Source organism: Elaeis guineensis, unplaced genomic scaffold (genome assembly GCF_000442705.2).
Source record: "Elaeis guineensis isolate ETL-2024a unplaced genomic scaffold, EG11 Super_Scaffold_1000033, whole genome shotgun sequence".
Classification (NCBI taxonomy): Eukaryota; Viridiplantae; Streptophyta; class Magnoliopsida; order Arecales; family Arecaceae; genus Elaeis; species Elaeis guineensis.
Genome location: NW_027332424.1, coordinates 500,157 through 524,921, shown reverse-complemented (window position 1 = coordinate 524,921; position 24,765 = coordinate 500,157). Strand labels below are relative to the sequence as shown.

At 39.5% G+C, this 24,765-nt stretch overlaps 1 protein-coding gene across 1 annotated transcript in view; it reads left to right on the top strand.

Moving 5' to 3' along the window:
* LOC105035708 (E3 ubiquitin-protein ligase ORTHRUS 2) overlaps positions 1 to 10,218 on the top strand; it is a 28,417-nt gene extending 18,199 nt beyond the window's left edge. Inside the window, 6 exon segments of the mRNA XM_010911371.4 lie at positions 8,288 to 8,390; positions 8,970 to 9,108; positions 9,233 to 9,447; positions 9,590 to 9,653; positions 9,656 to 9,692; positions 9,694 to 10,218. Coding sequence (XP_010909673.2) covers positions 8,288 to 8,390; positions 8,970 to 9,108; positions 9,233 to 9,447; positions 9,590 to 9,653; positions 9,656 to 9,692; positions 9,694 to 10,117 — 982 coding nt within the window. The 3' untranslated portion in view covers positions 10,118 to 10,218.
* The last annotated feature ends 14,547 nt before the right edge of the window (positions 10,219 to 24,765 follow it).

Here is a 24,765-nt window from a genome sequence, read left to right as displayed (position 1 = left end):
GAGTTAATATATCCTTCAACACGCAACTCAGAATCTCCTCCAAAGATCAAGAACATATCTTTAGTTCTTCTTAAGTACTTAAGGATGTTCTTCACAGATATCTAGTGCTCTTCGTCTGGATTCGACTGATACTTGCTCGTGACACTCACAGCAAGGGCAATATCAGATCGAGTACATAGCATGGCATACATGAGGCTTTCTATGATCGAGGCATAAGGAATCCTACTCATGCACTGTACTTCCTCAGATGTGATCGGACACATCATCTTGGAAAAATTAATACCATGCTTAAGAGGTAAAAGTCTCTTTTAAAGTTTTTCATGCTGAATCTTTTCAGCACCTTCTCTATGTACAGCTTTTGTGACAGGCCTAGCATCCGTTTAGGTTTTTTCCTATAAATCTTTATTTCGAGAATATAGGATGCTTCTTTTAGGTCTTTCATGGAGAATTCTTGGACAACCATCTTTTGACCGTAGTCAATATAGGAATATCATTCCCAATAAGGAGAATATCATCCACGTACAATATGAGGAATGTTATCGTGCTCCATTGATCTTTTTATATATACATGGTTCTTCTTCATTTTTGATGAAGTCAAACGATTTGATTGCTTCATCAAAACGATGATTCCAACTCTGAGAAGTTTGCTTTAATCCGTATATGAATCTTTGCAGCTTGCAGACTCTGTGATCACCATTACCAGATGTGAAATCCATAGGCTGTTCCATGTAGATATCTTCCTCAAGATATCTATTCAGGAAAGCAGTTTTTACATCCATCTGTCAGATTTCATAATCATAATAAGCTGAAACAACAAGCAGTGTGCGGATGGATTTCAGTATGGCTGTGGGCGAGAAGGTTTTCTGATAGTCAATATCCTCGTGCTGACTATAACTTTAATCACAAGCCTAGCTTTATAGGTTTCTATCTTACCATCGGCACCTATTTTTCTTTTGTAGATCCATTTACACCCAATGGGTATAATACCCTCAGGTGGATCCACTAAGATCCATACTTGGTTCGAGTACATCGAGTCAATTTTTGACTTCATCATATCTAACCATTTCTCAGAATCGATGTCAGACATCGTCTCGTCAAAAGTATTAGGATCATCATCATGATCTTTATCTTCTTTAAGGAACATTTTCTTTACTTCTTCCGTAAGCATATCCATGTACCTTTCAAGAGGTCGAGAGATCCTGCTAAATCTATGAGGTGGTTGAGGAACGTCGACTATTGGCTCATGAATAACAGGTTTTTGAGGATCTATAGCTCTTTGCTTTTCAGAGACCTCTTCGAGCTCAACTAACCTCCCACTGTCACCATCTTGGAAAAACTATTTTCTAGGAATATAGCATTTCGACTCACAATCATATTGTGATCTTGTGGAAATAGTAGTATCTCATGGATTCTTTAGGATACCCTATAAAACGAGCTATAATAGATTTATCCTCTAACTTATCCGCTATCTGTCTCTTGATATAGGTCGGACATTTCCAAGTCTTAAGATAATCTAGACTCGGCTTCTTACCGAACCATATCTCATATGGTGTGGTAGGAACGGACTTTGATAGAATCCTATTTAATAGGTGAATAGCGGTTAACAAGGCATGTCTCCAAAGATATAAGGGTAGATTAGTGAAGCTATCATGGACCTGACCATATCCAATAGGATCCTGTTCTCCTTTTGGATACTCCGTTGAGCTGAGGTGTTTCGGGAGGCGTCCATTGAGAGACTGTCGTGGTCCTTGAGATATTTCAGAAATTTTCGACTAAGATATTCACTTCCTCGATTAGATCGAAGAACCTTAATGGATTTACCAGTTTGTTTTTCTACCTCATGTCTGAATTCTTTGAACCTTTCAAAGATTTCAGACTTGTGTTTTATCAGATACACATATCCGTACCTAAACAAATCATCGATAAAGGTAATGAAGTAGCTATAACCATCTCTAGCTTACACATCAAATGACCCACATACATCGGTGTGTACCAGGGCAAGTAACTCAGTGGCTCTTTTTCCATGTCCTATAAAGGATAATTTGGCCATTTTTCCTTGAAAGCAAGATTCGCAAGCTGGATATGACTCTGGGTCAAGAGAGCCAAGGATCCCATCCTTTTCCAGTCTGTTTATCTTGTCTTCTCCAATATGGTCTAGTTATGATGTCACAAGTATTTCTGGTTAATTTCATTTCTGGATCTCTTTTGGCTTACGGCACTCACTATTTGCTCGTTTAAATTCACATTCGCATCAACATGCAAGTGATATAGACTATCAATTAAAAGATTTCGTACAATCAATTTATTTTGTAATTAAATGAAACAAGTCTTTATTGAAACTAATTTCAAAACCTTCCTGTGCTAGTACAGATAAGGAAATCAAATTCCGACTAGTTACAGGGACATAATAACAATTTTTTAAATCTAATCTAAAACCAGACGGTAATCAAAGGGGATAAGTGTCAACGGCCTCTGCAGGAACTTTTGCTCTATTGCCGATCCGAAGGATCATGTCATCTTTCCTTAATCTTTTACTTTCTATAAGACCCTGTATTAAGATACATATATGATCACTCGAGTCAGAGTCCAATACCCAACTAAAAGTAGAAGAAACTGTCAGGTTAGATTCAATTACGAGCATACCTTCGAAAGGTTTATCATCCTTTTTAGTCTTTAGGCTCTCCAGATATGTTGGACAGTTCCTCTTCGAGTGGCCTTCAGCATGATAGTGAAAATATTTTTTCTTTACTTCGGCTTTATTAGGAACTTCTTTCTTTGCCTGTTCTCTTTCTTTTGCTTTTTAGCGGATTTAACCTTCTTCTCAGTAATTTTTTTTTGGAAGAAATCTGCTCCACAGCGAGAACAGTGCCTTTGAACTCTTCAAGGTTTCTTCCGTAGTGACCAACATGTTGACCAGTTCGAGAATAGTGCAATCGAGTTTGTTCATATGAAAATTTATAATAAATTGACTATATGAACTCGTAAGGGATTGAAGGATCAGATCCATCTGCAATTCTTTTTGCATTTCTAGTCCGAGCTTCCTAAGCTCCTCAATGTCCTTGATCACTGTCATACAGTGCTCACGGACAGACTGTCTTCGTGCATCTTCAAATTGAAAGTCTTTTGGACACCTCGAAGCGCGTTGTACGTCTCTGCTCACCATACAATTCTTGCAGGTGAGTGATTATAGCCTTGGCAGTGGGTATATGCTCATGCTGGCTTTGCAACTCATTTGACATAGATGTCAGTACATAGCACTTGATTCGACTGTCTTCATCCATCCACTTTTCATAAGCAATTCTTTGCTCAGCAGTAGGACGGTTTGGTAACATTATGGGTTCCTGATCGAGTACATGATTTAACTTTTCGGAGGTCAGGACAATTCTGAGGTTTCTAAGCCGGTCTTTGTAATTAGTTCTGGTCAAACGATTGGTTTCAAGGATGCGGACTAGAAGATTTGAGGTTGACATGGTTTAACTGCGAGAGTAGAGATTCAAGTTAGACTTTTGTATTTAATGTTATATTTGCTTCTCGGGACTTTAAGATGCAAACAATGACTCTCATTAATTTTTTGGATTCCTCTACTCTTCGGATGGGAAATGAAAATTCTAACACGACAAAAGATTCTTAGTGGGTGCTGTGGTCCCACCGATGTCATGCACCTCACCTAACAATTATTGGTAACATGCACACCGATGCGTAGGCAACTCTTTGCCTAGATGCTTCTCTAAGCATGTTGCAGCGACTTGGTCTCTTAGTCATGTAGGCTCACCTAACAGTTATTGACCACACTATTTAGTTAAGCCCGATCTACCGTTCACAAGCAGGTGCAAGACCGTTATTGGATTCTTCACCTAACAGTTATTGGGCCCAACTCCATCCTTACCCTGGAGCAACTCTTTGTTAATAGAGTGGTTGCGTGTTTCTGATACAACTGAACCACTGTGATCAGTCGAGAACAATCAACACCGGTAGCACGCTCGCACATCTACAACGATGGAAGACTTATGAACTTAATATTTGTGGGATGGTTTAGGTTTAGGTCTCATCTAATCAGTCATCATATGATCGATCTAATTGGCATGAGCTAAATCAAATCACTAAGCAATCTTGTTCAAGACCCAATCTTCTAAATTGGCTAGGTAAGTGGAGATTAGTGGGGGTCCTCCCGTTGCTTTCTTTAGACACCAATAAATTGGTCAGATAAGCGAACGGAACTAATTAAATAACCACGTTTTAATTACTTGTCTTAGATACCAATAGGTCAATTGGTCCAAATAGATTAACTCAAGTGAATCGGGTTCAAACCATCGAGCCAAATTAGATCCTTAGGTTAATCGATTCTACATATGGGACTCAATTGATTCGATCAACAACAATTGCATGATCATTTAACTTAATTGATCTAATCCTAATCAACACTTGACTCGGTTCGATCAATTACTTAATCGAATTAGATCTATATGATTCAAATCAAAAATCTTAGGTGCAATTCTATTACAGGATCTAATTTTTGATTTTTCCATAATCAAAATCCTCATACACAAACATATTTTAGATTCTAAAATTAAATTTCAGATCAAAATTCTTTGCATTAAAGTAAGTTTTAAATCATAAAAATAATTTTCAGATTTAACATACAAATATATATCACATATATGCATGTAAAATTCAGATCTAAATAAAATTCAGATCTACTACATGATATCATATATCTCATATACTAATCATGGAATATATTAAAAGTAATTTTATGATCTTAAGCATGCAATTACATATCTCATATATGAATTATAAATCAGATCATATAAAATTTCAGATTTATGCATGCATCTACATATCATGTGAACATGAACTAGAAACCGTTCTAGATCAAAATTCAGATTTATGTATGCTTTCACATAACAACTATATGTTGTAAAATTAAATCCAAAATTAAATTCTTGATTCAAAGATTCATCTATACATCTCATGTATCAAAGAAAAATCAGATTTTGAAATTCTTTTCAAAACATGTATGATAATTTCAGCAATATGAAATCCGTAGCTCTGATACCACTGTTGGAACTCAAGATTTGGAGCATGCATGTGTGTTTCAAAACTTTATTTTTTGAACACCACGGTAGAATACAAGATTAAAACATTTTTAATCTGATTCATGCATGTATAAAAACATAAAATCACAAAAATTTAGTTCATGTGATGAAATTGATATATGCTGAAATTCAGATTGTGATCAAATCACATACCTATTTCGTGATTTCTTTCTTCAAATCTGGATCTGAAAGAGGAGATTTTCTTCTAGCCGCACAAGTGTCTGGCCTCTATGGGTATCCACTCGGAATCAGCCTGAAACAGTCTTCTTCAAGTTGAATTTTCTTCTCTAAGAAAATTCAGCTTGCTGAATTTGAATGAAGTCTGAATTACGATCAACTCTTGATCTCTTTCCTTGATCTTTTTCTTCTCTTCTCTTATCTTTCTCCTTGCTTTGTGCTGCTACCAAACATCAGGAACCAGCAACAAGTGGACGCCCAACAGCTTGGGCGTGGAGAAGTGGGATGCCCAACAAGAGAGGACGTGTGGGATGTCCCAAGGAGAAGAGAGGGAGAGAGGAAGAGAGGGCGTGGGGTTCTCCAAAGGTGGGCGTGGGCTGCTGGTTGGATGCTCTAGGGACCTTAGGGGAGGTCTCTTTAAATAGGCATGAGGATTGAATCCTATTCAATCTCATAATACAAGTCTTACTTGCATTGGGTTCCTAATAACTTAAGTTATTCAACTTATATTAGGAATCCTATTAGGTGCCAATTTTTGGAGCCCTTGCATCCATTATTTCACATCTTTTTTTGCACCCAAGGATGCTCCATATGAAATCAAAAGGCCCTTTAATTATGGCGCCCAACTTGATCCAATCAAGGTGGCACCCCATAATAACTATCAAGGAATATTAATTAGGAACTTGCATCCTAATTCAATTGATCCAAAATCTTAAACACCGAAAAATTGGAGTCTAATGAATCTAAGTCATTTAGGTTATTAGCAGGTAATTAAGTTTGAATTATCTTATTAAATAAGAAATCCAAACGGAAAGAAGAAATTGGGTCCAATTATGTGCTAGTAATGTTATCTTGAATCCAATCGGATTTCTCTAAACTCAATTGACACTTCATAAGCTCAATTACTAATTTCAGATCTAATTCATTTGTTGTATGACTCCATAGGTTCAATTCTATCTGGTAGTGAGATATACAATGATTTCTATCAAAGTATCATTGAAATTCTTTTCAATGGGTCGGAACAATTCCATTCTAATTTATTAAGGCTTGTCGATCTAGAACAATCCTAGTGAGCTTTCATAATCCACCAGTAACACCTAGTAGTATGTAGTGGTAACTCAGTAGAATCGAAATGAACCTCAAGTTGTAGTTAACGTGTGATTCAATCTTTCTATCATGAGTTTCGACTAGATGGCAGGTCATGGATAAATCGTCAAACCTCAACATCAGTCATATGATAGATTCGATCAGCTCAAGTCCAATTGTGATTTCTATGAAAATTCTTTTTCATCAATCACACTACTATGTCATAGATTCTCGGACTTAGTCTTTCAAATTCCATAGGACTACTCTCTATCAAGGTTGATAGATTCCATCTTGATGCACACCTTATTCCTACAGTGGACTAACTGTCGCCAACATCTACTACAAGGGCTCATTGAGACCCATATTTATATGTCAGTCAAACTCCAGCAATCTCACTGCGAGCAGTAGTACAATCTTAGGTCAAAGGACCATTCACACAACTAGAGCATCGAGACAATCACTGACGATTGAATATAAATTCAAGTGATTTTTTGTATGGTCACGTGCAGTACTAGTTGTTCTCTAACAATTACTCGCACTTGTCGCACAGTGTCTCTACACTGTAGATTAGAGACTCATCTATTCCAAAGAAACGATTTGTGCACCGGTCTATCCGGATTGATCACCGTCCTCATGATGATTTTATGATCGGGAGCATTTAGGAATTAAATACATGTCTCTAATTTTCAACTCTTTGAGAATATGTATCGAAAGCTAATTTCATGGACGATTCAAGGACACATCACATTTGAATAAAAATTAAACTTGTCTTTTTATTGATCATATCAATGTATTAAGTACAAAATTGTGTTCTAGATTTATTACAATGTATCAGCCATATTGGTTTATAGGACATACATCTAACAATATACAATATCAAAATAGGCAAGAAACATAAAATCATTTATTTTTAATACCTTTTATTGATGCATGTTTTTGTGCGTGCGTCACTCACACACATGCGTGGCGCATGTGCACACACAGCCACACCCACCCACCCACCCATGCATGCACACACATTTTCATTAATTTTCATTGGCAAGCATTTGTGGACAAATGCTGTCAAAAGTATTGTAGCTTCGCGTGTGCACACACATTTTCATTAATTTTCGTTAGCAAGCATTTGTGGACAAATTCTGTCAGAAATATTGTAGCTTTATTCCCTCTTTAGACAAAAGCACATATATGCACATAAATGCATCACACATTAATATGTGATAGGTATTCGTGGATATATCCTATGCATGTGCTTGCGTGTGCGCATCTATTAGAAAATTGCCATCTATTAGAAAGTTGCACCTGGAGTGTCATAGTATTACAGCATATGACAAAATCTGAGGATTGTTTTGTCGTCTGGCTTATTGTTTAAATCTTAGTGTGCATGTGCACATTCATCTATTAAAAATTGCACCTTGGAGTGTCATAGAATTACAGCATACTACTATAATCAGCGATACTTTTATTATCTGGTTTATTGTTTAAATCGGAGTACCAAAGAGGACGAGGAACCATTGACATACGAAAACCAAATAATATGCCGACATTGCGGTTGATATTGATGAAACTAGGAGAACTGTATCAAAAAATTAGTATGCTTAAGGAAATTTAGGAGGACGTTAATAGATAATAGAGTGAGGAGTTAGGAGTAATCATCTTTGGCAGTTTTAACATGTAAAGTCTTGTTAGAGATTGCTCTGTTTGGTAGAATGTCTTGAGCACAAGTGAACCAAGGGTTGGACAAGAGAAGGGAGATTCCAAATAACAGTAGGGTGGAGAGTAATATAAATTATATTGAGGGAGATTTGTTCTAAAAATACTTGCCTTTATAAACAAATAATGTTTATGGTATGAATCTTATGGCTTTATTATTTTGTTGGCTATGCGGAGCTAGTTTCTAACCTCATTTTTCCATGTGGTGTTGGATGCAGTGACGAACATGGCGATCGCCCTAGACCTTTGCCTGTAATTCAAGAACTGAAGCATGCAACTGACATTACAGCGAGGAAGCAAAGCCCAGCATGGGATTATGAGGTGCGGATGTGTTCCTTTCCTCCTTCCACCACCCACCCCACACACCCCCCCTCCCCCTACAACAACCAACAAAAAAAAAAAAAGAGAGAAAAAGAAAGGATAAAAAAGAACTCCCACCCACCTTTGCTGCAAGATTTATTTATTTATTTATTTGTTTGTTTATTTTTTCAAGCAAATGCAAGAAATTTCTACTGACTCCGGCAAAGCTAGTAATTTAATTTTAACATTTTTTTAGTTAATGTGGAAAGAAACCCCAGCTATATTCTTTTATGCCCTCTTGGACCTTTTTAGATTGTTATTCATAGCAAGATCTTTCTCGATATTAAGTTTCTATCCGTAGCGATGATTAATGACTCAGCTGCATCAATATGACCGCTTAAACAGTTTTTTTAATGGAAATAAATATTTTGCTATTCTGAAGTATTGCTGCTTATCTGACAGGTCATAATCAATGTCACTGTTGCTCCCAACATTTTGCACTCATGTTAATGATTCATTTCTGTTTAGATAAGATTTTCATTAATATTATGGTAGCTTTCTTGAGATCTCATTCTGAGGCTCTGTGCTTTCTTTACACAGGAAGAACATGGCTGGAGATGGACCAAGCCCCCACCACAAAGCAAAAAGTGTGCACCTTCCGGAAAATCAGAAAAAAAGAGAGGAAGCAAAGCAAATAAGCATGGTCAGAGCATTTCTGTGAGGGAGAGACTCTTAAAAGGTCCTTTTTCTATGGATCATACATATACAAAATTTCAAATGAGCTTTGCCCCCTCATGCAAATGATTGTTGATGGTTCTTTTCCTTAATTTAGTAATCCTCAGAGATTTTATATTGTTTTGCAGAGTTCAGCTGCCTGATTTGTGGGAAAGTGATGACTCTTCCACTCACAACACCATGTGCTCATAACTTTTGTAAGCAGTGCTTGTTAGGGTCATATCCTGATCGGTCATTTGTGCGGGAGAGAACACATGGAGGTCGAACCCTTCGTGCACAGAAAATAGTCAAGAAGTGCCCTTCCTGTCCAAATGATATATCCAACTTTTTACAGAATCCACAGGTAACAGATTCTAGTAAAATTCTACTCAAATGAAGTTTTACATGGGGAAACTGTTTAGATTACGAAAGCCCAATGAAAATTGAGAAAGATTTAGAAATATCTGTTCTTTATTAAGCGACAGCCTATTTATTGTTTGTTCCAGGTTAATAGAGAGCTTATGGATCTGATAGAATCACTCCAACAAAAGACAGCAGATGAGAATGTGGAGTTAGTGAGGAAGGAAGTGCTGTTGTAGACAAGTCTGAAGGGAAACAATTCTGGGAATGAGAGGCTGAGTAGTTATGGAAGAGACTCTGTGGATGACAAGGTGAATGAGGAACAAATTGATGGTTTAGAGGGCAAGAGACCTACAGAGCAGCAATCTGATGACCTGGTGATGAAGCTGCTTGAGTCAATGGATGGAGACTCTGAGGTCAATGCTGTGAATTGTGAGGAAGCAGGAGAGGGTAGCCCAAGCCACACATGCAGAACTGCCAATCAGTCCTCCCGGAAGAGGAAGAAAACTGATGCTCAGAAAAGAGGCGTTAGGAAGGCCAAAAAGGGTGAGGTTAGTAATGCTGTGGAAGTGCAAAGTTCAAATGGGGAAGATTCTACAAAAACCATGTTTGATCATTTCAACGTTGTAAACAATGTGGTGAGAAGGTCTCCTAGATTGAACAAGAGGTTGTAGTTTTCCCTCTTCCTGTGAGCAGAAGGGGCTCTTGTGTAGAAGTGGAATATGTTGTGGTTTCCAGTTGAGTAAATGTGTTTCAAGTGCCGTTTTGTACTGTCCTTTTGGCTACATTCATTTTGGCTCTTTATGAACGAGGGAGTTGAAAGTCTTCCATTTGATGCATTATCTTATTTCCATTTTGAAGATACTTGATGAAAGTGGCTTTGACAGGTCGTACAGTCTGTGATAATATGTAGCTTATAGTTTGCTGGATGGTTCGGTCCGTAATGAATTGATTCGACATCTAGTCAGAATGGTTCAGCTAGGTTGGACCGGTTGAGTTATGGAAGTCCTGTAACCCTGATTCACTGCAATAAACCTTCTCTTTAGTCCGTTGGTTTAGTTTTGAACCCCTCCCACCCTTGCGTTGCGATTGTTTGAGCCTCTCTTCTCATTCGGGATGGATCAAGAGCATAATGCCTTCTTGCCGCTCGCTCCCTTCGCCTCCCCATCTCCCACCCCTCCTCTCTCCCCCTCCCCCTCCCCCTCCCCCTCCCTCTTCTTGTCTCCATGTAAATTTTCAGTACATATGAGAATGGCATGGTATAGATGTGTATCGTGCTAAATCAGTCATCGGTTTGTATGCCCTTTGGTATCAATTTGGCAAATCTTAACATAATCTTTTGTTAAGCCTTGAATCAGTCCTTTTTTAGCCTTGCTTTTAGCAATACCAGTATTAATCAATTGTGTTTAGGAAATACAATTGTTGCTCCTGTTCTTCCCGCGCCTGAGATCGACCATGGAGATAGATGTGGTAGAGGTGAAATTATTGTTAGAGCTTCACTCGATTATCCGCAAAGAAGTCCTCATCGGATGGTGTTCTCCGATGAAGACCTTCCAACGCTCAAGTTAGAAGATGGAGAACAATGAAAGAAGAAAGCGAGGAGTTGATTGCGTACCTTGGAGGGTCTTGGAGTCTTTATTTATAGGAGAGGAGTTGGAGTCGTATTTATCTCGGAGTCCTGATAATTTCGAAATTTGTCACACAGATTGATTCAAATAAGATATTTTTCTTTTATGAGAGATTTGATCACGGAGGAATTTCACTCTATCTGGACTTTCTCAATTTGAAAGTGAGACAGATCTGCTGAGGAGCTTAGCTCGGCTAAGAACGAGCTATAATAGGTCGTCTGAGGCCGAGGCACTGGAGTTTGTGGAGCAGGTGTCCGATCTTAGGTTGGCTGAGATTGGTCGACCAAGTATCAAGGTGAATACCTCGGTGGGGGATGATGACTAGGCTCCTGTTGTTTGTTCATTATGAATGACGTTCTAACTGCCAATAGGTCGGAGCCGAGGTGACGAACTAACTGCCAATAGGTTGGCTGAGAGCCCATTGTTGCTTGGTCATGGCCGAACTTAAATAGCTCGTATTGAATTGAAGTGGATCTGGTTGAACTGGGACTTGGTATGGCATTGTATATAGTTTGGAGAATTTGGTTACGACATCTTGTGAAGGTCGGCATGCATTAAGGTCGTATTTTGTCGAGGTCGAGGTGCCAATCTATAATAGATGCCCCTCCTCGAGGTCGAGCTACCCATAGATCAGTCGAAGAGAGTACCAATCTGAGGTCGAGACTGATTTCATCGAGCTATCTTTTATTGACACGTGTCGAAGATCGGCTTCTTGAGGCGAACTATCTTTAAATCTAGACCGTTGATTCCTCGGATCCACGGGCATCATGTCTTGACCAATCATGGGCTGCCACTTGTCGAGCATCGATCGGGGGAGGTGAATTATCAATAGATCGGAGTTGTCCCAGCCTTCTATAAATAAGGCTGCGGTAACTTAATTTTTACTGCTTCTACTATTATGAGGGAGGAGCTCTGGCACTTGGAGACTTTGCCCAGTTGCTTGGTTAAAGTCGAGCTATAGTCGTTCCTCGTCCCTTGATTGCTCGGCCGCATCACTTCTTAGGTCAGTTTTCTGTCTCCTAGCCATGACTACATCAAGTACGTCCCCGTCCATTTGGACTTCAGGCGATGATGTTAGGGGTGCAGACCTTGGGTCCGACGTAGCTTGCACTTTGGGTAGGCCCGAAGTTTCGAACTTCGGTCCATTTAGAGTAAACGCTGTCCTCACTCCCGAGGACTTGGAGATTATAAGGTTGAAGTACCAAGTCCCAGTTGAGTCAGGCTAGAGGTCACCATTTTTGGAGAATGGATAGCTCTTCCATGTCAGGATCGAGTAGGCCTTCATGAGGAATCCTTGGAGGTCAATCTTCAGCTGCCTTTCCATTTCCTCATCGTAGAATTTCTTAATTTATATAGAATAGGCTTCTGTAGCATAGTGCCAAACTCTTGGCATTAGATCTTAGTTTTCTTTACCCATTGCCTTCTCTTTGGGGTCGAACCGACCTCCCACCTCTTTCGGGCTTGCTTTACACTGAAGGAGCACTTTGATGATATGCCTTTCCTTGGAGGGGATGTCATCTCTTTTGAGGTGCTCCTTCTTCGGTGCACAACTAGAAGGAGCGTTTCTTTTTCATCTCAATCGAGCAACCCTGGGACTTCAGCACGTCGTGGAGTCGACTTCATAGATTGATGGTCAGAGCTCCAATTTTGTCAAACACTGAGGAGGAGGTATTGAAGAAAATTTTCGGTCATACTCTCCCTTCATTGACCAAGCTTCTTATTGAGGAGAATTTATTCAAGGTCGGGTTGAGTTCAGCCGACCCTAAATGTAAGCATTTTATTTTATTTTATTTTATTTTTGTATCTTCTTTGGTTCGGCGCTTCTTTCCTTTTTGACCAACCTTGTTTTCCATGCAGCAATGAATCTTGAGGATCTGGAGGCTGTTTGTCGGGCTTTCAAGAAAGAAAGATAGGTGTGGCCCCTGCTTCCAAACGTGATCGAGTTGAGGCCGTTCTTGCCCAGCTCATACCTGGGGGTTCCTCGAGACCGGGCAGTGCCCTGAGGAAGGAGTCTTCGGCACCAGAAAAGGCAGTGGTGCCACTTCAATCTATTGTGTTGATGGGGGGCTGTCCCTTGGCCTTCTACGTCCTCATCGCAGTGAGGTTCAGGTACTCTCCTAATTTTGGTGTGCATGTCTTTTTGTCCGATCGACCCATCGATCGAGGTTTTCCCTCCGGTGGGAGCTCCATCGAAAGTCGAAGCCCAAGACACTAGAAAGGGCATCGGCGATTGCTAGGTTGCTTGATCTTTAGTTCGATCGATTCTTTTGTCGGTCAACGTAGAAACCTTCAATACCGAAGGAGGTGCTTTCTGAGTCCATGAATCGTACGACTACATACTTTGGGTAAGTGACGACCTCCCACTATTTCTCGACTTTTTCGGATCTTATAATTTTGGTCTTGACCTTTCTCTTTCTCTTTTCTTTCCTTTTTTTTTTAAGCTAGCCCACCACATAGATCCTTTTGCATAGGCGATGTGAGAAGCTCAGTGAATCTCCAGAGAAGCTGAGGATAAGGCCACCCAGGCCTTTCGAAGGGCGGACGACGCCCAATTATCTAAGCTAAAGGTCGAGGAGAAGGCCAGGTCGCTAAAGGAGAAAGTACAGTGATTGGAGTTCGAGCTTTCCAAGTCTCAGGCTGATGCTGAAGCTCGACAATCAGTCGAGAAGAAGAAGTATGAAAAGAAGTTAGAGGCCACCAAAGTTGCCACGGTCGAAGCCTTCTGCTCTTTGGCTGCATTTTGGGATATTAATGTAGAGTTCGGCTCACTCTCGTATGAGCAGGGGGCCGAGGATTTCAAGGAGAAGGTTAGGAACCACTTTCCTGATCTCAACATCAGTCTGTTAGAGTCAGACGATGAGGAGGAGGAGGTTGGCGAGTCAGAGATGAGGGGCTGCAGGTTGAGGAGCTCTTCAATCCGGCTTGCGAAGATCGGGTGCCTGAGGATACTGCATCGGCTCCACCTCTAGCTGTTATAATCCTCTCCAACCATACTAAGGTCGGCGAGTCCCATGCTCCTAGAGGGGCTTAAGTCTTTTGTATCTCAGCTTAGGTGTGTTCAGGCATAGGTCGGTCAATTTTGTAGACCTCAGCATTTGCCAAAGTATTTTGTATGGGACCGACCGAACTTTGTAAAAATTTCCCTTTAATGAAATGTCTTTTTCTTTATCATTGCATTGCCAAGGCATGTAGGTCAGCTACTTTATTGTAGTAGAATTCAGTGTTCGGCCTACATCAAATATTATGAAGACTGCTCGCCAGCTTTCAGGTTGTTTTCTTGGCGATGAGGAGTAGGAAATAGTCTCTAAGAACTCAACTGTCATAGTTTGATAGGTGAAAGGTCGGTATTGAGGCGTTCATTCCTCGGCCATAGCTGAGGAGCACATATTGGAGGTCGAATGGAGGCTTTGAGGTTCGTATGGAGGTGCGTGCGAACGGAGAGCCGCATGGAGACGCATACCACACCTCGATCATGATTGAGGTATGCATGAATGGAGAGACACATGGAGATGCATACCACACCTCGATCACGATTGAGGTGCATGCGAACGGAGAGCTGCATGGAAACGTATACCACACCTTGACCATGATCGAGGTGTGTGCGAATGGAGAACCGCATATAGATGCACACCACACCTCAGTCGTTATCGAGATGTGCACGAATGAAGAAACACATAGAGATGCGCACCGTACCTCGATCGCGATCGAGGTGCGCATGAACGGAGAATTGCATGGAAATGCATACTGTACCTCGATCGTGATAGAGGTACATATGAATGGAGAGTTGCATGGAGATGCATACTGCACCTCAGCCATGATCGAGGTGCACGTGAACAGAGAGCCACATGGAGAACACATCCCAATCCTTTGTCATGACCGAGGAGCGCGTGTTTGGAGATCTGCATGGAGAATATGAAAGGTACATTCTGCATCTTGTCTGTGGATGAGGAGCGTGTGTTCGGAGAAAAATAGTTTAATAAAAAAATCTTTTATTATTTAATTTAAAAAAATTATAATTCAGGGATGGTAGATATGTAAATTATCGATGTTTCAGGTCCTGGAGATTGGAGTTCCATCAAGTTGACAAAGGTGATAGACTCCCGATCGAACTATTTTGATGATATGGTACGAGCCTTCCTAGTTTGGTGCAAGCTTCGATCGTTTGATCGGATGAGATATTTTAGCTCGATGGAGAACTATATATCCCGTCAGGAATGATTTATCTTTGACACGAGAGTTATAGTACGGAACTACTTTTTGTTGATAATTGGCCATCTAAATCCATTCTCGCTCCTGAGTCTCCTCTAGCAAATCAAGGTTTGCTCTCAGCCCAAAGAAATTGCTATTTGTGTTGAACTCCTCCACCCATAGTGTGGGCAAGCCGATCTTAAGGGGTATGACAGATTCAATTCCGAAGGCTAGCTTAAAGGGGGTCTCTCTAGTGGAAACTCGTTGGGTCGTTCGGTATGCCCAGAGCATATGATATAGCTCTTCAACCTATAATCCTTTAGCTTGGCCCAGGTGAGCCTTTAGCCCTTGCAGTAAGGTCTTGTTCGTCACCTCAGCTTTATCATTGCTCTGAGGATGAGCTACTAAGGTCAGCCTGTGGGAGATGCCAAGCCCATTACAGAATCCTGTGAACTTTGGATTGTCAAACTGGCGCCCATTGTCGGTGATGAAGGCTTGCGGTAAGCCAAAACGGCATATAATTAACTTTCATATAAAATCACAGACCTTCACCTCGATGATGGTTGCCAATGCTTTCACTTTCACCTATTTGGTGAAGTAATCGATCGCGACGAGCAAGAATTTCTTCTGTGCCACTGCGATGGAAAAAGGTCCGAGGATATTCATTTCCCACTGAGCAAAGGGTCAAGAAGTGGTGATCAGAGCCAGAGGGATTGAAGGTCGACATTGGATGTTTGAAATTCTCTGGCACTGATTATATTTGTTCACCAGATCAGCAGCATCTCTCTACATGGTCGGCCAAAAGTACCCCTACCGTAGCACCTTGTGAGCAAGGGTCTTTCCCCTCAAGTAATTATCGTAGATCCCCTCGTGAACTTTCCATAAGGCATAGTCAGCTTTCAAGGGATGGAGACACTGGAGCAAAGGTAAAGTAAAAGTCTTTTTGTATAGGCTCCCATCATATATGAGGTATTGAGGTGCGAGATGTCTCAACCTGTTGGTTTCATCCCGATTGGCTGGCAGCATACCTTCTTGCAAGTATTGAAGGATTGGATCTATCCAGCTTGGCTCAGGATCTGTTTACATAACAAGGGACTCTTTAATGCTTGTCTTCTTGAGGGTTTCAAGATATGAGCTTCTTTTTAGATCGATCACGCTAACTATTGCGAGCTTTGAGAGAAGATCAGTCCGCACATTCTCGTCCTCGATATTTGTTGGATGTTCATGATGATAAAGTTGGAGGCAAGATCTTTGATCTTCTGTAGGTACTTTATCATGCTTAACTCTCGAGCTTCGTATTCTTCCTAGACTTGGCCGACGATAAGCTAAGAATCACTATGAACTTTGAGATGTTAGATGCCCAACTCTTTTTTCATTCTTAGGCCGGTCACCAGTGCTTCATATTCAGCTTCATTATTGGAGGTGGGAAACTCGAAGTGTAGGGCATACTCTACGACTACTCCATCTGGGCTAGTCAAGATCAATCCAGCTCTTGAGCCTGTGGTGTTTGAGGAACCATCTACATGGAGAATCCAACACTCATCGGATATGGGAGCTGTCTTCTCACCATTTCATTCCTCATCTGGGATGGTGCACTCCAGGATGAAGTCGGCCAATGCCTAAGTTTTGATGGACGATCGAGGTAGATATTTGATGTCGAATTGTTCTAGCTCGATGGTCCATTTGGCTAATCATCCCTAGGTATCAAACTGATAAAGTATTGATCTGATGGGCTGATTGATAAGAACGACGATGGTATGTGCCTGAAAGTATGGGCGTAACTTCTTAGAAGATATCACAAGAGCATAGGCCACCTTCTCAAGCTTAGTATACCTAGTCTCTGTGTCATGGAGCACCTGGCTAATATAATAGATTAGCTTCTGCACTTTGGCTTCCTATCGAATGAGGATTGAATTGATTGCCAAAGGTGAAATATTTTGGTACAAATATAGTACTTCTCCAGGTTCTAGTTTGCTTAAGAGGAGAGGCGAGCCAAGGTATCTTTTTAGGTCATCAAAGGTAGCCTGACACTCGTCTGACCACTAGAAGTTCTTCATCTATTTGAAAGCTTTGAAGAAGGGGAGGTTCCTTTCGGCTGATCTTGAGAGAAACCTGTTCAAAACTGTAATTCTTTCAGTTAGGCACTGTACTTCTTTGATCATCCTCAGAGGTTTTATTTCTTAGAGAGCTTGAATTTTTTTTGGGTTTGCTTCGATTCCTTGTTGAGACTCCATGAAACTAAGAAATTTGCTGGAGGTAACACCAAACGTGTATTTACTGGGATTAAGCTTCATTTGAAATTACTGCAGTGTGGTGAAGGTCTCCTCGAGGTCGGCAATGTGGTGCTCGATAGCTCTGCTTTTGACAAGCATGTCATCCACATACACCTCCATATTTCTATCGATCAACTCTTTGAAGACCTTGTTGACGAGCCATTGATAGATCGCACTTGTATTTTTTAGTCCGAACGGCATGACCCTGTAGCAAGAAAGACCCTGGTCAGTAACAAAAGAGATCTTCTCCTCATCCTCGGGGGCCATCCGAATTTGGTTATATTCGAAGAATGCATCCATGAAAGATAAGAGCTGATGCCTCAAGGTCGTATCTACTAGTTGATCAATACAAGACAGAAGATAGCTGTCCTTTGGACATGCCTTGTTGAGGTCGATGCATGCACACCACTCTCATTAGCCTTCTTAATGAGGATAATATTGGCTAACCATTCTTGATAATAGACTTCTCAGATGAACCCCACCTTTAATAGCTTGTCGATCTCTTCTTGGATGGCTTTCTGTCGCTCGAGAGTAAAGCTGTGCTTCTTTTGCCTGATCAGATGATGCTTCAGATCTACATTAAGTAGATGAACTATAACCTCCGGGTTGATGCCAGACATATCATACGCCGATTAAGCAAATACGTCTGCATTGGCCTGTAAGAAGGAGATGAGGTGCTGACAATCCTCTTCACATAAATTCGAGCCGATCTTTACTACTTTGTCTGGATCTTCATCAATGGGCACCGAGATTAGGTCCTCCACTGGATGGCCTCTTTGTTCGATTAGCTCATCCTGTATATCAAACTTATCTATCGGTTGTTCTATAGGTGTTGCTCCACGTAAGGTCGCCATATAGCATTCTTTTTCAAGCTATTGATTTCTTCAGAGCTCACTGATCCCATGCGGAGTAGGAAATTTTATCATTAAATGATAGGTTGACACTATAGCTCAGAGAGTATTCAGTCCAGGCTGACCTAAGATGATATTGTACATAGATTGACTCTTGACTACAAAATAATTCTCTTTGATGCCTAGCTACTATGGTCAAGGAAATAGTTCCTTCAACGGGGATAGTACTGTTAGATGTATGCTCTAGAAGTCAATCTTAGCTGATGCATATCATATTTTTAGGACATATTTTTGTGTTTGATGGGCAGTTTATTTCTATTTATATTATATGTGTTCATGAATCATCCAAGAGATTAATAAGATGATGACACATTCTTAAAGAGTTGAGAATTTGAGGCATGTGTTATTGATGATTAATTTCTAAATTGCTTCCGATCATAGGATCATCATAGGAACGGTGATTGATCCGGATAGACTGGTGCACGCATCACTTTCTTCAGATAGATGAGTCTCGAGTCTACAGTGTAGGAACACTGGAGCAAAAGTACAGGTAGTTGTTAGAGAATAACTGACACTGAGTGTGACCAATATGAGAAGTCACATGGATGTCTGCTAATTCGTTAGTGACTTTCTCGATACTGTAGTTGTGTGAATAGTCTTCTGATTTATGATGTCATAATTGCTTACAGTGAAACTGCTGAAGTTTGATTATACAGAAATATTATCTCAATGAGTCCTTGTAGTGGCTGCTGGTGATAATTGATCTACTATGGGAGCAGGATGTGCATCTAGATGGGATCTATCAACCTTAGCAGAAAAGAGTAGTCCTATGAAATTTGAGAGGCTGAGTCCTTAAGTCTATGGCCATAGCAGTGTGATTGATGGAAAGGAGTTTTCATAAGAATCACAGTTAGACTTGAGCTAATTAAATCATCATATGATCGATGTTGAGATTTGATGATTTATCCATAACCTACTATCTGGTCGGGACTCACGATAGAGAGATTGAATCATACGATAATTACATCTAGAGGTTCATCACTTTTATTCTACTAGGTTGTCACTACATACTGTTAGGTGTCACTGGTGGATTGTGAGAGCTTACTAAGATTATTCTGGATCGACAATCTTTATTGACTGAGAGTGAAATTATTTCGATATATTAAAAATTTTTTAATGATACTATGATAGAGATCATGATATATCTCATTATCAGACAGAATAGAACCTATGGGATCACACACAATAGAGATTTCTGACTAATTAGATGGTTGAGTTATAATTATGAATCACAATAGAATTTAATTATCAATGTGATTGATGATTAATCCAATGCAAAAATTATAATTGAAAGATTCACTAAGTATTAGTGAGTTGTAGAAGGATCAATTAGCAATTAAATTACTATCTGACTTAATCTGATTGAGCTATAGGATTCAAATCAAATCTAATTGAATTAGATTCAATTTAGATTAGTTTGAATTTGATTAAATCAAGCCTAATTGGTTTATGAGATAATCCAATTGCATAAGGAGAACAATTCCTATTTTGACTAGGACTTGATTGAATCAATTTTTTAATTAGATTAGGATTTAATCTAAATTTAATTGAGTTTCTAATTGGATTAAAAATTAACTTAATTTAGTTGCTAACTAATCTTAAATTAGTTAGGATTAAATTAGATTTAAATTGAATTTAAATCAGCAAACCAATGAATTCTAGTTGGAGTAGGATTTCTCCTTGGCATCGCCACCTCTTTTTTTGTGCCACCTAAGCCCAAAGCCAAATCTGATTTGGCATATGGTTGGACTAGCTCAAGCATCTTCACACCACCTCTCTTATGTCTATTTTTTATTGAGATCAAATCTTATTTGATCTGGTTTTGATTGGATCAGAACAGGACTCTCAGTTTGATTGGGTTTCATCTTAACAAACCTAGCCAAACTTTAATTCCTTGAAATCCTTGGATGCCATCTATAAATAAGGGGGTTTATGGACATGGGAGATCATCTAAAAACCCACTTAGGGTGTGAGTAGTTGGTCATGGATCAGCTTGGGGCGTGAGCTTTAGAGAGAGGAAAAAATATAGAAAGGGTTTCCTCTCTTCTAGTTTTCTTCTTCCTCCTACACCTTGTCTTCTTCCTTCTTGAGAAAGTATTAGAGAATGAAGGAGATCCTGTTCAACCATCAAGAAAGTATTCTCTATAAGAGAGCTAGCACCCCAAGGAGAATATAGAGCTTCTGATCAGATCAGACCTCATGTGATTATCCATAGAGGTCGGGCATGTATGCGGCTGCATTAGAACCTGAAGGCATCCATAGATCTGGATTCGAAAAAGAGTTTTGTGATTCAAGTATGTGATTCAATCATAAATAAATTTTTAATCTCTGAAATCAGATGTTTTATATCTCATTTATCATCATATAAGCTAGATTAATAGGTATAAGATTTTGATCTATACTTGTATAGGATTAAAATTATTTTAATCTTGACTTTCGCTACTTAAATTCAAACTTGTTTTGAAATCTACATGCAAAATACCTAAAATTCAACAAATACTATCCAAAATTTGATCAGAGGTGTGTTCCTCTTCGCCAGTAGTTCAGAATTTAAGTTCATATGAACAAAATATCATAAAATAAAACATCAACTGAACTTCTATTATCAAATAAGATTTGATGTACATAATAATTAGTAATATTCAAAGAAACTACTATGGGGTCATCGTATGGACATTTTATTCCATCTAAGTCAGCTTTAAAAAAAGCGACTTCATCATTGACCTTTTTTTTCTTTGGCTCCTTATCTTCAGCTCGGCTTGAATTTGAGGTATCATGGCCAAGCTGCCCCTCAGAGATCATACAGATCTCTCCTGCTACTGGTTGTTCTCTGTAGGGGTCTTTTTATCGAGGAGGCTCATTGAGTGGGTTCCCCGAGATCCATCATTCATTAATGTAGCTCTGGAGATGCCCACGTTAGATGAGTATTTTTATTTTCTCCCTAAGCTGCCAGCATTCTTACGTGTCGTGCCCATGATCCCGATGGTACCTATAATATTTTTTCAGATTTTTTGCTCGCATCAGGGCTAGCATTCTCTTCGATCAGGGGAGCTCTTCTTGCCACTCTATCTCCATGAGGATTTAGGCTCGAGAAGTATTCAGTGGAGTAAAATAGTGAAACATCTATGGAGGCATCGTAGATCGATGAGGTGCTACGGGAGATCTAGATCAGTTGTTCCAAGGTACGGTTCGAGATAATGATTCCTTGGCTCCGCACATCGATGTTGCACTCGTCGATAGTCTTTTTTTTTTGCCCGATGTTCTGCTGTGATCCGCCATCGAGGTTCTCTCCCTATCGATCCTAGGCTTCCTTGGCTTGAGCATAGTTCTATGCTCGCTCTAATATTTTGACAAAATCCTTTGGGTAGTTCAAATTGAGCAAAAAGAAGAGGTCATTCTATTGAAGCTCGATTTTTAATGCGGTCATCACCACAGATTGATCTAAGTTTCTCACTTCCAAGGTTGCAACATTGAAATAGTTGATGTAGTTGTGGAGGGGATCGTTCTCCCTTTGCTCGATGTTGATAAGAAAGTCTGAGTTGCAATGCTGCCGACGGTTGCTAATGAAGTGTGTGACAAACAGCCGACTCAACTGATGAAGGGAGTCTATAGAGTTCGGCTACAAATTGGAGTACCAATGACGAGCTACTTTCCTCAAAATCAAAGGAAAAGCTCGACAAAGAGTCGCATCATTGGCCCCTTACAAAAGCATAAGAGTTCGGAAGTTCTCTAAATGGTCTACTGGATCGATAGTTCCGTCATAGGGCTCCATCTGAGGCATCTTGAATCAAGGTGATGGGGGTTCATTCATAATCCTCTGAGTGAACGACGGGTCGATGTTGAACCCTAGGTCATCATCTAGCTACCTCGATACTTAGAATGCGTCGATCCATTGTTGCATTTTTCAGAACCTTCTTTATAGATCATCTTCCTTGGTTGGGTGGTGCCAAGGAGTAGCATTACCCGGAGTAGAATCTCTCCTCGAAATTGAGGTAGATGACTGCCTAGGTCTGTAGCGGGATGGACTGTTAGGTCGATTATGATGACTGGCCCCCACCCTTGGGCTACAGGGAGGCCAGTCTACCGATCTTTCTCTAATCGGTTGTGGATTTTCAGGGGCAAGATGAGGCTCGCTGTTCTGTTGCATTCCTCTTACTGCAGTCGAGAGCATCTACACTTGCTGGATGAGACTATTATACTGATCTTGTAAGGTTGCTGGTGCTGCTGGCGGCTGTTGAAAATTATATCCTAAAGTCAATTGACTTATTGTAAATAATTAAATTTTATATATGAATTATTGATCAATGAATAGAAGTTATTTTGATTTTTTCATCATAAGGTGAACATCTTCATTATTAGAACTCTTGTGTTCTGATGAAGTCCTTAGAACTATATTTTGATCGATAAAAAAGAATTTATTGAATAGTTCTTAAATATATTCGCGATCAAATGATATGTCATTAATAGGATGATGACGTTAATTGAGTATAGATCGTTGTGTGCCATATAGGTTGGTTATCCTCTTAATCAAAGAGTGTAGAGATACTGGTATGGCATACAGGTGAGATGTAGGAGTACATCATCATCGAACAAATGACACACCTGCTGAGTGCTCTGCTGTCAAGAGCAGCTCATGAAACATATGGATATTTCTCAGACCTGAGATCACCATAGTGACTTGCAAGCAACTCACTGTGCTTAGGTATCGGACTACCTATATTTCTAATGCAGTGACGGAAGGCTACTGAGTATTGTCATGTACTTGCGAAGTCTGTGTATAGATCAAGATGGGATTGACCCCTTCAAATTATAGGAGTTAGTGCATCACTACATTCTAATTTAGTAAATCCTTAATCAGGATAATCTATATGATGGATTTGAAAGATTGAAATACGATATGGATGACTATTCAGGGTTGATAGTTAAACCCTAAGTCACATTAAGTATTAGGGTCAAAGGGATGAATTATGCGATAACCATATGTCAAGGTTCTTGAATATTACTTTGTAAATATTTGGCCTATCTAGACATCGGGTATCATTGCTAGATGGTCACTTTGATTAGTATAGAAAGGAGTTCCTATGTTATCGACTTAGTGTTCGAACCTATGGAGTCGCGCATAAAAGTCAAACAATATAGGAAAAAATTGATCAGATATCTATATATTCGATTTGGAAGTATGAGATTTAATTAAATATATAGATTAACTTGATTAAGAATTAAGTTATAGATCATACAAAATTAAACACTAACTATATTTAGCTAGACTGTGCATGAGATGCAGATTTGATTTTGAAAATGAATTAAATCTATTGAGAATTATGTCTTAAAGCCAATCGTCAGTCTGTTGATGGTTGAGCTTATTATTGTAATTGTGTATGAATTATTGAATTAATAAATATTATTTAATTTTTTCATCACTGTATACATCTTATTTTGAACTCTTGTTATGTGATGAAGTATTTAGGACTATTTGATTCGATATAGGAGGATATATCGTTTAGTTCTTAAATCTTAAGTTCATGATCAAATGATATACTATTATTAGGATGATAGCTATATCAAGTATAGGTCGTTGTATGTCATGTACATTTGTTATCCTCTTAATCAAGGAGTGTGAAGACACTGGCATGGCATGCAAGTGAGATGTAGGAGTACATCTCACTGAACGTGACCAACTGGTGAGCACTCTGCTGTAAAGAGTAGCTCACAAAAGATATAGGTATAAGTATCCTTCTGATCTGAGATCACCATGGTGACTTACAAGCAACTCACTGTGCTTTGGTGCCGGACTATCAAAATTTTTAATTCAGTGATGAAAGATTTTTGGGCACAGTTAAATACTTGCGAAGTCGGTATGTGAGTCAAGATGTAATTGACCCCACTGAATAAGTAGGAGTTAATGTATCAGTGTGTTTCAATTCAATAAAATCTCAATCGGTATAATCCATATGATGGATTTTGAAAATTAAAATACAATGTAGATGACTATATCAGGGTTGACAGTTAAATCTTAAGTTACCTTGAGTATTTGGATCAAAGGGATGAATTATACGGCTACCATATACCAATAGATTCTTAAATGATACTTCGCAATCTTTCGACCTATCCAGACGTCGGGTATCATTGTTAGATGGTCACTTTGATTGGTATAAAAAGATTGTTCCTATCTACCGACTTAAGTTCGAACCTATGAGGTCACACTCAAAAGAAATTTTTGATTGATCATATGGCTGATCAACGATTAAGAATCATTCTAGGATAAAACAGTCAATTCGATTGATGATTAATCCTATGCCTAAGTTGCAATAAATCAATTCAC